Raw genomic sequence first — 17,307 nt, forward strand, 5'->3', positions numbered from 1 at the left:
CTCTATCTCTCATTCTCTCTCTCAAATAAATAAATAAAATCTTAAAAAAAAAAAAAGAATATGATGATATAGGAACAGACATTTCTCCAAAGAAGACAATTATTTTTGACAAAGACGAAGCAAATTATTTTCCAGTTAAAGTTCTATCAATATGCAATGTTACGGCAATGCATAGGAATATTAACTTCACTACATATTCAATAGCACTAAATATCATACAGATCCTTTTTCACATATGTGAAAAAGTAATATTGTGTTCATATGTATATCCTTACTACTCGTGAGAGTGAATATTTTAAGAAAAATTCGTTAGTTGTCTTTTTGTAATTTTTTTACAGATGGCCAACAGATACGTGAAAAGATGCTCAACGTTATTAATCTTCAGAGAAATGCGAATCAAAATCACAATGTGTGCAAAACAAAATCACAAACATCTGTCAGAATGGCTAAAATCTAAAACACAAGAAACAAGTGTTGGTGAGGATGTGGAGAGAAAGGAACCCTTGTGCACTATTTGTGGGAATGCAAACTGGTTCAGACACTGTGGAAAACAGTGTGGATGTTTCTCAAAAATTTAAAAATAGAATTATCACATGATCCAGTAATTCCACTAGTGGGTATTTACCCAAAGAAAATGAAAACACTAATTCAAAGGGATACATGCATTCCCATGTTTATTGCAGCATTATTTATAGCCAAGGGAAGCAACCCAAATATCCTATCAATAGATGGATAGGTAAAGAAGATGTGATATATATATTACTCAGCCGTAAAAAAGAATGAAATCTTGCCATTTACAACAACATAGATGGATCTAGAGTGTAAAATGCTAAGTGAAACAAGTGAGAGAAAGACAAATACCATATGATTTCACTCATGTGGAATTCAACAAACCACATGAGCAAAGGAAAAAGACAAAAAATGGACTCTTAGCTATAGAGAACAAACTGATGGTTACCAGAGGGGAGGTGGGGGAATGAGTGAAATAGGTGAAGGGGATTAAGAGTACACTTATTGTGATGAGCACTGAGTAATGTATAGAATTGTTGAAAGACTATATTGTATCCCTGAAACTAATAGAACACGGTAGGCTAACTATACTGGAATTAAGATGTTTTAAAATATGATATAAAGACTGTAGCAATATGGAAAAGTGCTTATGATATAGTCTGTTTTTGAAAGAATATAAAATATTAAGTATGAATGTCAAACATACATGTGAAAATCAGAAATGATAAAGTGGGATTATGCTATTTTTTGTTTCTATTTGTACTTTGTTTTATAAATTACTAATCAGTTATTTTTTAATAACTAATTAAATATTAGAAAATGGTAGAAAATCATCCAAATTGGAAAGAGGTCCTTAATGGTGAAAAGGATTAGGAACTACTACATATAGCCCAGTCCCCTTATTTGGAGAAACTAGAGCCCAAAAAGGTACATTAATGACAAAACAGGGATTGGACTCAAGCCTCATGATTCCTGAACAATGTATCACACACTGCCTCCCTGAAAATTGCTGGTGAGCAGGTTATTTTAATGATACCATGTAAATAATGTTCTGATAGGCCTTTTTTTTTTTTTTTTTTAAGGGACTGATAGAAGGTTCTGCTCAGTACCAGGCAAGGCTAGAAATGGCAAAGAACTACTTCCAACTTTCAGTTAACCGACCAGAAAGGTGAGTTTATCACTACCTAACCGTGGCCGCAGAGTGGTAACCTGCCAGAAGTTAAGGAGTTCCTCACTCTTGAGATAGTTGCAGGAGTTGGAATTGCCATATTTAAAGAGTTAATGACAAGGACCATGACTGTTGAAGGGGCTGAAGGTGGGGCAGAGGGGGTTTTGCTACAGAAGATCACTGCGTCTGGCATCATCATCATCATCTAATGGCTAACATTTATTGGTAATTATAAAGTGTAGGCCACTTTAATTTGTCAAATCTCTCTTACAATCCTATGAAATAAGTATGATTATTACCGTTCCCTATTTACAGCAGAGAAGCTGAGGCCAAGAGAGATTAAGTAGTTCGCCAGAGGTCACACAGCAAGTAAGTGACAGATACAAGATTTGAACTCAGGTAGTCTGATATTGAGCATATGCTTAATTCCTATAGGAGCCCTTGGCTGTGTCTAGCTACTTTTAGGTGGGTCTGAAACAGAATAAAGCAGACATTCATCTTTCAAATCAAATCTCATTCTGAGCTGCCATATATTTCCTGGGGGAAGAAAGAAATGAGCACAAGGTTGGAAGGAAATGGCACCCCTTTAAAATTTAATAAAATGGAGGTCTCATAATGGTGGAGTAACATACCCATCTAACCCCCCTGCCAATTGTAATTATAAACTCTGGACAGAATATAAGAAACAATTATTTGAACACACAGTAGAACAACAAAATACGGCAAAAATTGAAGGAAATAGGACCCTTAAGAGAAGATCAGAGTAGATGCGGACCACATTATCTGAGTTGTCCCTTGAGGTCACTTCCTAGTCAGTGCAGCACCAAGGAAAAAACAGAGCTTTAGCAGAAAGCCTCAGTCTTATTGAGCTCAGGAATCAAAGGTCAGAGTTTGAGTATTGGAAAAAATTAAATTTATGTTTGCAGAATTGAATTTGAGAAAGTCAAAGCTGTTAAATAATATGAAAGAATAGCTTTGTATATATTAGGGTTAAAAGGTCCCAAGTTGTGTTTCTCATTTTGTTGTTGGGCTTTTTTTTTTTTTTTTTTTTTCCAAATAAAACTTTCTGGTTTTGAAGTCCAGTCATTCTGCTTGCATGGCAAACACCACTTATTTGTGTAATAGAATGTTCTTTGAGGCCTGGTGAAGCGAAGTTGATGCTGAGAGAACTCTAACATCAGTTGTCCATGAGATAATAATGACTTTATATACAGCAGTCCTTACTCTCAGAGGTGTCTGCATGTGCCTTAGTCCCACTCCCATCAGTTTTATGGCAATAATTGGTGGTAAGAGGATTCCTTCTTGGGGTATCATTTCAGAAAACTTGGGAAAGAGAGTCAGGAGAGTAAAAGAGGTGGCCCTCATGGTTAGGAGAATCTCCCCCAGATGATTCCCATCTGCTTCAAAGGGCCACTCTGCTTGTATAGAAGTATTACCTTACAGACTTGGGTTAAAGAGATGTTAAGTAATTAGACTCATGTAGGAGGGTTAAGGCTCTTTGCACAAAACAAGATAGATTGGTGGTTCGATAGTTCTTTTTAAGTAAGTTTGTGGGGTGCCTGGGTGGCTCAGTTGGTTAAGTGTCTGCCTTCAGCTCAGGTCTTGATTTCGGGGTCCTGGGATCAAGCCCCATGTCAGGCTCCCTGCTCGGTGGGGAGCCTGCTTCTTCCTCTCCCTTTCCCCCAAGCTCATGCTGTCTCTCACTCACTCTCTCTCTCTCTCTCAAATCTTAAAATAAGTTTGTTGTTGTTACAAAATAACATTCACTCATTATAGCAAATACAGAAAGATGTAATAAGGAAAATATTTATACCAGAGAGTCAACTATTACCATTTTGATCTACTGCCTTCCAGGATTTCCCCCCCCATTCATGTAGTTATTTTTAAAACATTTTTATACTATATAAAAATTTTATATCCTGTCCATAATTTTTACTCATTATAATCTTACTTTTTCCCATGACATTAAAAAGTCTTTTAAGCATAACTTTAAAGAGCTGCATAACATTTCAGGAAATGGATGTGCCATAACTTACCATATTTTTACTACTGGAGAAAGAATTATGAGTAGTTTACATATCCAACATTTAATTTTATTTTTTTATTTTTTTTTAAAGATTTTATTTATTTATTTGACAGAGAGACAAAGTGAGAGAAGGAACACAAGCAGGTGGAGTGGGAGAGGGAGAAGCAGGCTTCCCGCTAAGCAGGGAGCCCGATGTGGGGCTCAATCGCAGGACTCCGGGATCATGACCTGAGCCAAAGGCAGACGCTTAACGACTGAGTCACCCAAGTGCCCCATATCCAACATTTAATTTTATTAATTAATTTATTTAAGATTTTATTTCTTCGACAGAGAGAGTACAAGCAGGGGGAGCGGCAGGGAGAGGGAGAAGCAGGCTTCCCGCTGAGCAGGGAGCCTGATGCGGGGCTCGATTCCAGGACCCTGAGATCATGACCCGAGCCAAAGGCAGGTGCTTAACCGCCTGAGTCACCCAGGCGTCCCTACATGTCCAACATTCTAAATAATGTTGCAAAAGAGACTCCCATTCCCCAAACCAGGGTAGCTTCTAAACAGTTTAAAACCAAACTCGCATTTCCCTCCAGACCTGTTCTTAATGCCCAGTGTTTTGTTTTGTTTTTTAATACCTGGATTAATATCACAGACTGTTTCCCATTCTCTTTTTTAAGAGTACTACCATCCTCCTTATCACCTAGACTTCCTGTCTCTCCTTGGATCCAGTCTCTTGATCTTTTTTATTATGTTGTGTCTTGCATTTTTCTTTTTTACTGCCTACCTACTCTAATTATTGTTTCTTTTTTTTTTCTTACTTATTTCTTGAACTATGGCAATACCTAAATTTGTTTCCCAGCTTCTAGCGACTCTTCACTTCTAATGCAACCATTAGAGCCAGGAGAATCTGCTTGAAATATGTCTTCAATCATCTTTAATCCCTCTCCTAAAAATTATTAGAGATTGTAAAAGTGAAAGATTGAACAATGTAAGTGTCCATCAATAGTAGATAAATGAATTACAGTGTATTTGTATGATGGACTACTATCCATTAGTTAACCAGAGATTAGCTAAATGTACTTGAGTCTATTCAGGATTTCTCAACCTTGGCACTGTTTACCTTTTGGACCAGATAATTCTTTGTTGTGGGAGATGCTCTGTGTATTATGGGATGTTTAGCAGCATCCCTGGCCTCTACCCAGTAAATGCCAATAGCACTCCATCCAACCCCCAATTGTGACAACCAAAAATATCACCAGACTTTGCCAGATGTCCTCTGGGGGCAAAATTGTCCCCAGTTGAAAACCACTGATCTAATAAACAGATTTTGAAAACATGATGTTGGGGAAAAAGGCAAGTTGTAAATATGTAGAGTATGGATGCTATACATATAAAAATGTTTAGTACACAAAATGCCATATATTATTTATAGGTACATATATATTCATTAGTTCAACAAATATTTATTGAGTATCTCCTATGTGCCAGGCCCAATTCCAGGTACTGGGGATAAAACAAATGAACCTAAAGTCTCCCTATACTTATGGAGCTTACATGCTAGTGTAGGAGAAAGACAATAAACCACTATATGATACTAGATGGTGGTAAGTAAGTGCTTTGAAGAGAAAACAGTGTATGAGGAAAGAGAGGTACAGGCTGCTATTCTAAAGATTTTATTGATTGATTGATGATTGATTGATTGTACGAGTAGGGGGAGGGGGAGAAGGAAAAAGAGAATCCCAGGCAGACTGCGCTGAGCATGGAGCCTGACGCAGGGCTCAATTCTATGAACCTGAGATCATGATCTGAGCCGAGACCAAGAGTCGGTGGCTCACCCAACTGAGCCACCCAGGCACCCCTAGGCTGCTATTCCAAATAGGTTGGTCAAAGAGGCCTTTCCAAGGAGGTTCTGTTTGAGAAGAGACATAAATGAAGTGAGAGAATGAGGCATACAGGTATTTGGGGGGGAATAAAATTCCAGGGAAAGAGAACAGCAAATATAACAAATGTGTGTATGTGTGTGCGTGTGTGTGCACACGCGCGCACATGCACACACTCAGTGGACCAGAAGGATTATTTGTGAGAGCAGTCACCTCTGGGTAATAACGAAATGGGTTGGAACTGATAATGTTGATCATCAAAAGAAAAATATTAGCTTTATCTATAAATTTTTAAAGTACATGCATGTTTAATTTTTTATTTTAAAGGTAATCAATCATTCCTTTAGACTGGAAGTAAGTATAACAATATTATAATTCTAGGTGGTAGGATATGGACATTTGTTATATCATCCTTTTTTTTTTGCTATATCTTTTGGACTTGTCTATATTATTTAAATCTCTTAAAACAAAAATTAAAAATAAAAAAGAAGCCATCAGTCATCACGCACTGCTTATTTCATTGAGTCCAAACTTAGCCATTTCAGGCTCACTGTGCTCTCATCCCAGTCCATCTGTTCAGCTTCGTCTTCCACACTTTTGCCAAACTGAACACTATTTGCTTTGTGAACGTGTTCCTCACTTCTTTGCCTTTATACTAACGCTCATTTTCCCCTTTGCCTGAAGTTCCTCTGCCCTATCTTACTTGTCAGAATCTTCCCCATTCTGGGTGCCTGGGTGGCTCAGTTGGTTGAGCGTCTGCCTTGGGCTCAGGTCATGATCCCAGGGTCCTGGGTTTGAGCCTCACGTTGGGCTCCCAGCTAAGTGGGAGTGTGCTTCTCCCTCTCCCCCTGCTCCTCGCCCTGCTCATGCACTCGTACTCTCTCTCTCAGAATAAATAAAATCTTAAGAAAACATCTTCCCCGTTTTTTTAAAGATTTATTTTAGAGAGAGAGAGAGCATGTATGAGCAGAGGGAGAGGGAGAGAGAGAATCTCAAACAGCCTCCCCGCTAAGTGTAGGGCTCAATCTCATGACCCTGAGATCATGACCTCAGCTGAAATCAAGAGTTGGACACTTAACCGAGCCACCCCCACCCCATTCTTTAAGGCCTAACTCAACTACTTCCATTGTCTTTATCATTTTTTTTTTAACTTCTCTGTAGTTAATGTAATTAATTACCTTCTCCTGTGACTCTTCACAGCATTTGGTCCAGCTCTTGATTTTGGCTCAGGTCATGACCTCAGGGTGGTGAGATTGAGCCCTGCACACAGCAGGTAGTCTGCTTGAGATTCTATCTCTCCCTTTCCCTCTGCCCCTCCCCCTGCTCACACTCTCTCTCTCTGTCTCTAAAATAAATAAATATGATTTTATATTGTGTAATTTATTATGATTATTTGTATATTTCTTTTTTTCTCTTAGTAATATTTGCATAATATGTAGTAGTGACAATTTCCTGTCACCTTCATGATTTAGCAAGGTATGCAGATCTTTATTTAAATGAATGTAAGTCCATTCTATAACTTGATTTGCTCCATTCTAAATAGGTCAGGCAGGGTTCCATCAGTTTGTATAACAAGTCACATTGCCATCATAAAATAACATGCTCATCATACAGATAATATCTCTGTGCATTACTTCCTTATCAGTTTACTATAGGAGCATCATAAGATAGTATCAGAAGACTTGATTTCGAGACTTTGCTCTAACTCAATGACCTTTTAAAAGTTACAGAACTTCACTGAGCTCTGGTTTTCTCATCTGTAAAACAGGATTATTACCTCATAGTAGTAATTAGAGGACTAAATAAGAAAATGTATTTAAAGTGCTAGCCTGGGGCACCTGGGTGGCTCAGTCGTTAAGAGTCTGCCTTCAGCTCAGGTCGTGATCCCAGCGTCCTGGGATGGAGCCCTGCATTGGGCTCCCTGTTTGGGGTGAGCCTGCTTCTCCCTCTACCTGCTGCTCCCCCTGCTGTGCTCTCTCTCTCTCTCTGTCAAATAAATAAAATCTTAAAAAAAATTAAAATTAAAATTAAGTGCTAGGGCGCCTGGGTGGCTCAGTTGGTTAAGCGACTGCCTTCGGCTCAGGTCATGATCCTGGAGTCCCAGGATCGAGTCCCACATCGGGCTCCCTGCTCGGCAGGGAGTCTGCTTCTCCCTCTGACTCTCTTCCCTCTTGTGTTCTCTATCTCTCATTCTCTCTCTCTCAAATAAATAAATAAAGTCTTTAAAAAAAAAATAAAATTAAGTGCTAGCCTATCATACATGCAAGATTAATTTTAGTTCATACTTTCCTCTGGGTTTTCTTTTTCTCATATATATGCTATATATAAATTGAAAGAGTTATACTAAGTCAGCAGCTTCATAATGGTGTTCCATGCATCCTGTTGCAGAACCAAAGGCAAAGGTGAAATGGTTACATCTCTGAGCTTCCAAACTCCATTTCAATCAAAGCAGTTTTTCTTTTTCAGCTTTACTGAGAAATAATTGAGGAATAAAATCGTAAATATTTAAGGCATACATCATGGTGATTTGATATTTGTACATGTGAAGGGATCTAGTTAATTGGCAGTTCCATCACCTCACGTATTTATCTTTTTGATGGGACAATTTGAACATTTAAGTTCTACTCTCTGAGCAGATTTCACTTATAAGATACAGTGTTATAGTCACCATGTTTTACATTAGATCCTTAGATGGTATTCAGAAACTTTGTACCATTCCTTTTACCAACCTCTCCTTATTTCCCTCACTCCCTCGTCCCTGGCAGCTACTTTTCTACTCTGTTTCTATGAACTTTACTTTTTTTTTTTGAGATTCCACATATGTGTAATAGCATGCAGTGTTTGTCATTCTCTGTCTGGTTTATTCCATTAGCATAATGACCTCAGGGTCAATCCATTTCACAAATAACAGTATTTCCTTTTTATATATATTTCTCTGAATAATATATGTGTATATATTTATTATATATATTTGTAATTGTAATACAATTTGTAATATAATTGTATATAGCACATCTCCTTTATCCTGTCATCCATTGGTGGACACTTAGGTGGTTTCCATGTCTTAGCTATTGTGAGTAAATGCTGCAGTGAAGGGAATTGCAGGTATCTCTTCAATATCCTGTTTTCATTTCCTTTACATATATACCCAAAAGTAGAATTGCTGGATCATATGCTAGTTCTGTTTTTAATTTTTTTGAGGATTCTTCATACTGTTTTTCATAGTGGTTGCACCAATTTACATTCCCACCAAAGCACAGGGGTTCCCTTTTCTCCACCTCCTTACCAACTCTCTTGTCTTTTGGTAATATCCATTCTGACTGGTGTGAGCTGATATCTCATGGTGATTTTGATCTGCATTTTCTTGATGATGAGTGATGTTGAGCACCTTTTCATGTACCTCTTGGCCATTTGTACATCTTGTATTCAGGTCCTCTGCCCATTTTTAAATCAGATTGTTTTTAACTGATGAGTCATTGAACACTACATCAGAAACTAACGATGTAGGGTGCCTGGGTGGTTCAGATGGTTAAGTGTCTGCCTTCGGCTCAGGTTATGATCTCAGGGTCCTGGGATTGAGTCCCACATTGGGCTCCTTGCTTGGCAGGGAATCTGCTTCTCCCTCTCCCTCTCCCTCTCCCCCCTGCTCATGCTCTCTCTCTCTGTCTCAAATGAATAAATAAAATCTTAAAAAAAAGACACTATTGATGTAGTATATGTTGGCTAATTGAATTTAAATTAAAAAAATAAATCAGATTTTTTTTTATTTTAAATATTTTTATTTATTTATTTGACAGAGAGAGACACAGCGAGAGAGGTAACACAAGCAAGGGGAGTGGGAGAGGGAGAAGCAGGCTTCCCGCTGAGCAGGGAGCCCAATACGGGGCTTGATCCCAGGACCCCAGGATCATGACCCAAGCCGAAGGCAGACGCTTAACGACTGAGCCACCCAGGCGCCCCAGATTGTTTTTTTACTATCGAATTGTATGAGTTCTTTATATATTTTGGATGTTAACCCTTTATCAGATGTATGATTTTGTAAATATTTTCTCCCATTCAGTAGGTTGCCTTTTCAGTTTCCTTTGCTGTACAAAGCAGTTTTTCTTTGAGCTCTTTTAGAGTTCTGGTAAAATTTTATTTGAGAAAAAGGGGTCTATAACCTAAAGCAATTGTTTCAAAACAAATTAGACTAGATTATTCCTCCCAGCTTTAAAATACTATTTTTTTGTGATTATTATTCTGAGCTGTCTTATAAAAAAATTCCCATGTCCTCTGTTTTTTTATAGCTCTCTTGCTATGAGCCCAGGTGAAGAAATCTTAACCTTATTACAAACTGTACCATTTGATATAGAAGAGCTTAAGAAGGAAGAAGCTAATCTTCCCCCAGAAGATGGTAAGTGATGGACCAGGATAGAGCAGAAGGTTTAGGAAAGATGAAAATATTCCACTAAGTCTCTCAGGGCCCTTCTCTGAGAGTACCTCCCATGTTCAGTGTGGTATGGTGGTGTCCTGTTTTATTCTTTTTCAGATGACCAGTGGTTAGATCTCTCACCAGATCAACTGGACCAGCTACTGCAGGAAGCTGCTGGCAAAACAGAAGCAGAGCCCATTTCCAAGGAGGAGCAGAACTACGACTTAAGTCAAGTCTCAGAAAGCATGAAAGCCTTCATTTCCAAAGTTTCAACCCACAAAGGAGCAGAGCTACCTCGGTAATTTTGTGTTAGAGTATAAATATCTAAGTAGTTAGAATGCAGATGTTGAAGTCATCTAGTCATTGCCATTTCTGCTCTTGTTTTTCTTTTCAGTAAATGATTTATACTGCTGTGTTTTCCTCTTTTGGTGCCTAGTACCATGATGACTTATCTGGAGTTGTATTTTTAATAGCCTGATTCTTTGCAATTCTTAAAGTAAGTCAGAGAGACTACTCAACAGATCTAAAAGTGTCCATCCCAGAGCTGTGCAAGGAAATCGTGTATTTTACTCTTTAAACTTTTCTCAGAACCTTATGGGCTCTTAACACCTAGCTCTCAGCAAATCCACATTTCCATTCAATCTCCCACCCCACAAGTCGATTGGAAGCTTCACATTCAAAAGAGAGGGATAAAAGAGTTCATCAGAGGAAGAAATAATAAGAAATGGGAAGTTACATTTGGCAAGTAATAGGAAAATAAGGTAGATGGAATTGTCACTTGTATAGCAAATATATCTTTATTTGTGTTGATGCTCTTGAGCCTCATGAGAAGAATAAAATTTATGTTCAGTATTCTCTTTTTAAGAAAGCAGAGATTGGGGGGGCGCCTGGGTGGCTCAGTTAAGTGTCTGACTCTTTATCTCAATTCAGGTCTTGAGCTCAGGATTGTGTGTTCAAGCACCATGTTGGGCTCCACACTGAGCATGGAGCCAGTTTAAAAAAAAAAAAAGAAAGCAGAGATAAGAGAAAATATGTTCTTACTTTTAAAAGTTTAGTTCCTAAAGAAATAGACCTTTTTAAAATTAACTCAGGGACGCCTGGGTGGCTCAGTTGGTTGAGCGACTGCCTTCGGCTCAGGTCATGATCCTGGAGTCCCGGGATCGAGTCCCGCATTGGGCTCCCTGCTCAGCGGGGGTCTGCTTCTCCCTCTGACCCTCCCCCCTCTCATGTGCTCTCTTTCTCTCATTCTCTCGCTCAAAATAAATAAATAAAATCTTTAAAAAAATAAAAATAAAAATAAAATAAACTCAGAGATGTGATTTATTCTGCTAATGCCATATATATATATATATATATATATATATATATCTTGTGGGAGGTGCAGGGTGGGTAGGTCCCTAAATCAGTATAAGTTACATCTGCATAAACAAAGTGACATTTTTACTTTACTTTTCTTTTTTTTTAAAGATTTTATTTATTTTTGTGAGAGAGAAAGAGAGATCATGAAAACAAGAGGTGGGGGAGAGGCAGAGGGAGAAGCAGACTCCCTGTTGATCAGGGAGCCAGATGTGGGACCCGATTCCAGGACTCTGGGATCATGAGCTGAGCCGAAGGCAGTTGCTTAACTAACTGAGCCACCCAGGCACCCTTTACTTTTATTTCATCAGTCTTTCCCATTTCTTTTGCAAGAAATATTTTTTTTTCTTTACATAATATTTTCTTTAAATAAAATTATTTTCTTACAACAAAAACTGTAGTTTAAATGGTCTTACAGAGGTAAATTACTTAATAAAAATCCCTTCCAGAAAATGATACTGCGGGCAGATATTTGCAGAAAAGTACACAGGCTGAGCTGAAAAATACGGCTTTTTTTTTTATTATGAATTCAATTACTAAAATTTTTTACTTAAAAATTTTAAAACCGAGACGCCTGGGTGGCTCAGTCGGTTAAGCGTCTGCCTTCGGCTCAGGTCATGATCCCAGGGTCCTGGGATCGAGTCCCGCATTGGGCTCCCTGCTTGGCAGGGAACCTGCTTCTCCCTCTGCCTCTGCCTCTCTCTCTCTGTCTCTCATGAATAAATTAAAAAAAAAAAAATTTTAAAACCTACAGAATACATGAATATACTTTGATATAAATATTCAAGCCATACAGAGTTATTATTGTCTCACATCTCACTCTCTTCCCAGAGTAGACCACTTAAAGACCATTTAAACTACAGTTTAGTAGTTTAAGACCGTTTAAACTACAGTTTTTCTTGTACTTCTTTTGAGATCGTATCTCTAGTAGTAGTCCTAAGAATGGCACTGCTTTAAAAAAACAAAAAAAAAAAAGGTCCAGAGAGTTGTGTTCAAATTAAATGGTCTTTTTCTTTTAATCTTACAGAGAAACTTCTGAGGCTCCAATCACTTTTGATGCAGATTCTTTTCTTAATTATTTTGACAAGATTTTAGGTAAGTTACAGTGTGATGTCTATTTTCATTTTGAAACTATAAGTAGCAAGGCTGTTGCTAGAGTACTAGAGCATTGGATCTCTTGGGAGTCAAAGTATTTGCTTTCTCTTAATGATTTTGAATTTCTTTCAACCATGAACTTCTGCCCAGTTGAATGATTTTGCAGAGGATGCTTAGCTCAGTGCCTAACATAGTAGCTGCTCATTGAGTATTTGTTGAATGAGTGAATGCTGTGTGGCTAGATATGATTTTACCTTGGCTTCCATGTTATACTGTTTTTTCTCTTTTAGACTTACTGTACTTAACCCTAATAATTAAAAGACAAATAGCCCAATTTAAAAAATCAACAAAGGATATAAACAGGCAATGCCTTGAAGAAGAAATACAAATATTTGAAAATACTTGTTTCTAGTAAATAAATACACAATACAAAATAAGAACTTATTTTTTTGCCTATCATATTGGCAAAGATTTAAAAGATTAACAATACCCAGTTTTCTCAAAGGGTTGAAGAAATGGGTACTGTCAAACCATGAGCGTGGAAGTTTAAGTCTTTCACAGGGTGGTTTGGAACTCTAGAAAGTTTATAACCTTTGACTTGGTAATTTCACTTCCAGGAATTTTCTCTATGAAAAGGACACATATGTGCTAAGATAGTGATTACAGCATTGTAGTAGCAAAAAATTGGAACGTCCTAAAATGTCCATGGAGAAGGAAATGGCTAAATTATAGTACAATCATATTGTGAAATATTGGGCAGTCTTAAGAAAGAATGAGATCCATCTACATGTTTTCACAAAGAAGGACTTCCAAGACCTAGAAATAAGTGGAAAAGCAAACCATGGTTCAGTGTGTGTGTGTGTGTGTGTGTGTGTGTGTGTGTGTGTGTGTGTGTGTGTGTGTAATACCCTTATGTTTTTATACATACGTACAGAACTGCATAAAGGCCTGGGTACCCACCACACTGTTAAAAGATGCTTAACTCTGGGAAGAGAGTGAGATGTGAGACAATAATACTCTGTATGACTTGAATATTTATATCAAAGTATATTCATGTATTCTGTAGGTTTTAAAATTTTTAGTAAAAAATTTTAGTAATTGAATTCGTAATTTAAAAAAAGCTGTATTTTTCAGCTCAGCCTGTGTACTTTTCTGCAAATATCCGCCCGCAGTACCATTTTCTGGATTTTTATTAAATAATTTACCTCTGTATATTAGTCCTTTTCTGCAGATAATATTTAACTCGTTAGAGAGGTATAATCACTCAAGAAAAAATTACCATGTGGCTCTTTTTGTGTTGGGGTCTGTGTAGGTCCAAGTCCTCATGAATCAGACTCCGATGATCTGGCTGAGGAAGACTTTGAATGTTTGGATAGTGATGATGACTTGGATCTTAAAACCCAGGAGACTGGGGAAGAAGCATCTGTAAAAGGAACTCTTAATAATCTCAAGTCATACATGGCCCAGATGGACCAGGAATTGGCACATACCAGCATTGGCAAAAGTTTCACCACCCAGAAGCAAATGGTACGTGAGTGTTTAACCTCTTCCCCTATCTGCATATCTTAATATTATGAAGGAGAGCTAAAACTCTATTTTATCTTAGTTTTTTTTTCTTTCCTTTTTTTGATTTGTGATCTTTTTTTGATTTGTGATCTTTTTTTGGTGATGAATTTGATATTTTGATTTGAAATAAATAAGAATTTAAGATTGGTAATGTTTTCCTAAGGATTATTAACTTTGTTCTCCTAAATATGTTTAATTATATTACTTATTCTATGTTATCCATTAGGATTTAACATTAAAAGTTATGCAATGTGGTCAGACTAGTTTGTGGTTTTATTCTACTACTAACAGCTTACATGGACTTTAAAAACAGAAAGCGTCTTAAATATCCAAATAATTTTTTTTTAAGATTTTATTTATTTATTTGACAGAGAGCGAGAGCAGGAACACAAGCAGGGGGAGTGGGAGAGGGAGAAGCAGGCTTCCCGCGGAGCAGAGAGCCCGATGCAGGGCTCGATCCCAGGACCCTGGGATCATGACCTGAGCCGAAGGCAGACGCTTAACGACTGAGCCACCCAGGCACCCCCCAAATAATTTTCAAGTCTTAATAGTGTTTGTTGTTTTCTTAATTTAGGGCCAAATTAAGAATTCATCTTCCACTCATTTTTTTATCCTAGTTTTTATACCAGCAGTGTCTAACCTGGACCTAAGAGACATTATGAAAGCGGACCCTGGAGCCTTGGGGATTAGGGTTTGAAATCCAGCTCAACCATCCACTGTGAATATATATCCATTAACCAGTAATCCTTATGTTGTAGAATCAATATGAGAACTACATGAAACAACAGTGAAATCCATAAGGCCCTTAATGATTGTTATTTACCTTGCTTTGATCATCTAAACCACATTTAAACTATAATCACTTCCAGTATTGCCCAAACCTAATAGAAACCAAGAAATAGTATGTTAAATTTATCTAAAGCAGTGTTTCTAAAATATTAGTATGTATATGAGCCATCTAAAGATCTAAGTAAAAGTGAAGTAAAAAAAAAAAAGCCAACTATAGAAAATAAAATGTGGATTCTGGTTAAGTTGGTCTGGGGTGAAGCCTGAGATTTTACGTGTCTAAGAGGCTCCCAAGCAGTGTTGGGATCAGCATGCTGCTGATTCATGGACTGCACTTTGAATAGCAAAGATACTAAGGTCTATAACTCAAGCTGCAATCTTTCAAATCCTTTCCCCAACCTGTAAAACCAGAGAGGTTCAAGTAACAATTCGGAATCTTTGTGGTTGGACTCCACAGAGCCTCAGGTTTTTAAAGTTTTTTCACTGGGGGATAAAAAGGAAATTAGTTTCTTTCATTTAGAGAAAAAATTAGATTTTTTTTAATGTTCATATTTGCGTATCTCTTTTAAAACTCTTAGGCAAGCTATAAATATGTCTCCTTAACCTTGGTTATCTCCCTTGGGCTATTTGAAAACAGGGAAGAAATCCAATTTATAGAAACTTTTCCTAGAAAGAAGTGTGTTAAAATCTTTGGAACCAAATTCTAATATGTGTGTTAAATTGTGAAGCTTATTAGACTTCATTTTTATTTTCTATCATTAAGGATAAGAAATTGCCTTTTTAATTTAGATTTCAGTTTTACATTATTGCTTAGTTTTTATTGTAACTACCATCTAATCTAATGGCCTATTTCATGATTTTGTTTTCTCTCCATAAATAAGGAACCTCTATCCCAGACTACCAATAATTCAGATGAGGAAGATTCTGGTGCAGGCGGATCTGTTATGACACCAGTGGATATAGACCTGAACCTGGTTTCAAATATACTGGAATCCTATAGTTCCCAAGCTGGACTGGCAGGACCTGCGTCCAACCTTTTACAAAGCATGGGAGTACAGCTGCCTGATAACACTGATCACAGACCCACAAGTAAGCCAACGCAAGATTAGCCAGCACACCTAGCCTCTGTTTTTTTCTTCTTAAATAAATATTGAGTCTCACTGTGCTCCTGTCTAGTTTAGATGACTCATTTAGTAAAAATGTTTCTTCAGTACAAGTTTCACAGGCTAACTTCTCTGTGAGCCCCAAATGTTGTCCATTCTGCATAAGTCTTTGTGATCTCCGCTGAGGTACATTACAAGGTTTTGAAGTCAGCAGAAGAGAGAAAAATCAAGCCCCTGGACAGCCCCTGAGAGATTTACACACTCCGTGTTTAGAACATTAAGTTTATCTTTATTGAGGATTAAAGGAAAAGAAAGGAGGGTGATAGGCAAAAATGAGAAATGAATGAGTTGCTTTTTTATTCCAGTTACCAGAAATGACCTTTAGCCAGGCTCACTCTGGTGACAAATACATTTGTTTTAATGTTTTACCTGTTTTTGCTCTTCTGCTTCATGGACTGAGTGGGCTCTTTTTCTCCTTACCACCTTCATCACTCATTGCCACATGAATATTGTCCAGCCAGGTAGTCCCTGTACCAAAGTTCCTTTTATTTATCTGCCATTTTCAGTACCCCAACCCTGCCCTTTTTGCCTCAGCTTTCAGGTATCCTTGGAGTTCTAAGAAGCAAAGCCCTCCTCCCACTCACTGCCAGGAAATAAAGTTCAGTGTCACAGCTCCTCTGTTAGCCTCTCTCATTTTTCTTTTCCAAATCAACACATTAATCCAAAAGCAAACAGTTACTCCATGGTAAGTTTGAGAAACTTAACATGAATCCTGCACACTCCCCTTTCTATCAGTATTTTCAGATTGGGGATGTGTACACAGGTGCTCACAAACACACCCACAGAGAGATAGAAAAGATTGGGAGATGGTAATACACATGGACCCTGAACTGTTTTCTTCTAACTGCAAGATATGAAGAAATCTCAGGACCTCCCTTTGGAGAGTGCTTTTCCCTTCTACCTGCTGGGTTCAGTTCAGGTCAGGGCAAGCTGCCAACCTAACAGGACAGTCAAGTCCCATCACATACTATCCCTCAACATTTCCTGATGAAGGCACTTTGATTTCCCCAAAGTACTGATGATTTTCCGGCAATGGCAAAAGCAACAACCTTTTGGGATCAAAGGGAAATTCAGCACTTCATCTGTCTAGTTCTAGAATCTAGTAGACTTTAATGTGTGAATAATCTTAGTATCTCTGGCACTTGAGTCTTTTATCACAAATTAGTGCCTGAAATCATCCGAAGATACAACTCTTTCCCGGCCATTCCTCTTTTCAAACAGACTTCTAACAATTTTTCTTCTGCACATCGCTTCAGTTTTTCCACACTTGGGACCTGGGCTTCAATGCTTATCATACAAATAGATTCCTTTTCTCCCTCCCCACTCCCTGCCCCAGATTCTTACTTTCTTCTATTTCC

General features: G+C 37.8%; 1 protein-coding gene across 3 annotated transcripts in view; it reads left to right on the forward strand.

Moving 5' to 3' along the window:
- The window catches only part of ECD (ecdysoneless cell cycle regulator), a 32,346-nt gene that overhangs the window by 13,735 nt on the left and 1,304 nt on the right, over positions 1 to 17,307 (forward strand). Inside the window, exons 9-15 of one of the 3 annotated variants that reach the window (XM_088019763.1) lie at positions 1,593 to 1,678; positions 9,859 to 9,965; positions 10,101 to 10,281; positions 12,367 to 12,434; positions 13,747 to 13,961; positions 15,668 to 15,878; positions 16,080 to 16,565. In XM_088019763.1, the coding sequence (XP_087875889.1) occupies positions 1,593 to 1,678; positions 9,859 to 9,965; positions 10,101 to 10,281; positions 12,367 to 12,434; positions 13,747 to 13,961; positions 15,668 to 15,878; positions 16,080 to 16,138 (927 nt within the window). In that variant the 3' untranslated portion in view covers positions 16,139 to 16,565. Of the gene's footprint in view, positions 1 to 1,592; positions 1,679 to 9,858; positions 9,966 to 10,100; positions 10,282 to 12,366; positions 12,435 to 13,746; positions 13,962 to 15,667; positions 15,952 to 16,079; positions 16,566 to 17,307 lie in introns of those variants that run through there. The other 2 variants (XM_088019762.1, XM_028109662.2) reach the window with 2 other exon arrangements.

The sequence above is a fragment of the Eumetopias jubatus genome, unplaced genomic scaffold, assembly GCF_037043125.1.
Source record: "Eumetopias jubatus isolate StellerSeaLion01/CBP00866 unplaced genomic scaffold, mEumJub1_p1.0 scaffold_17, whole genome shotgun sequence".
NCBI classification, from domain to species: domain Eukaryota; kingdom Metazoa; phylum Chordata; class Mammalia; order Carnivora; family Otariidae; genus Eumetopias; species Eumetopias jubatus.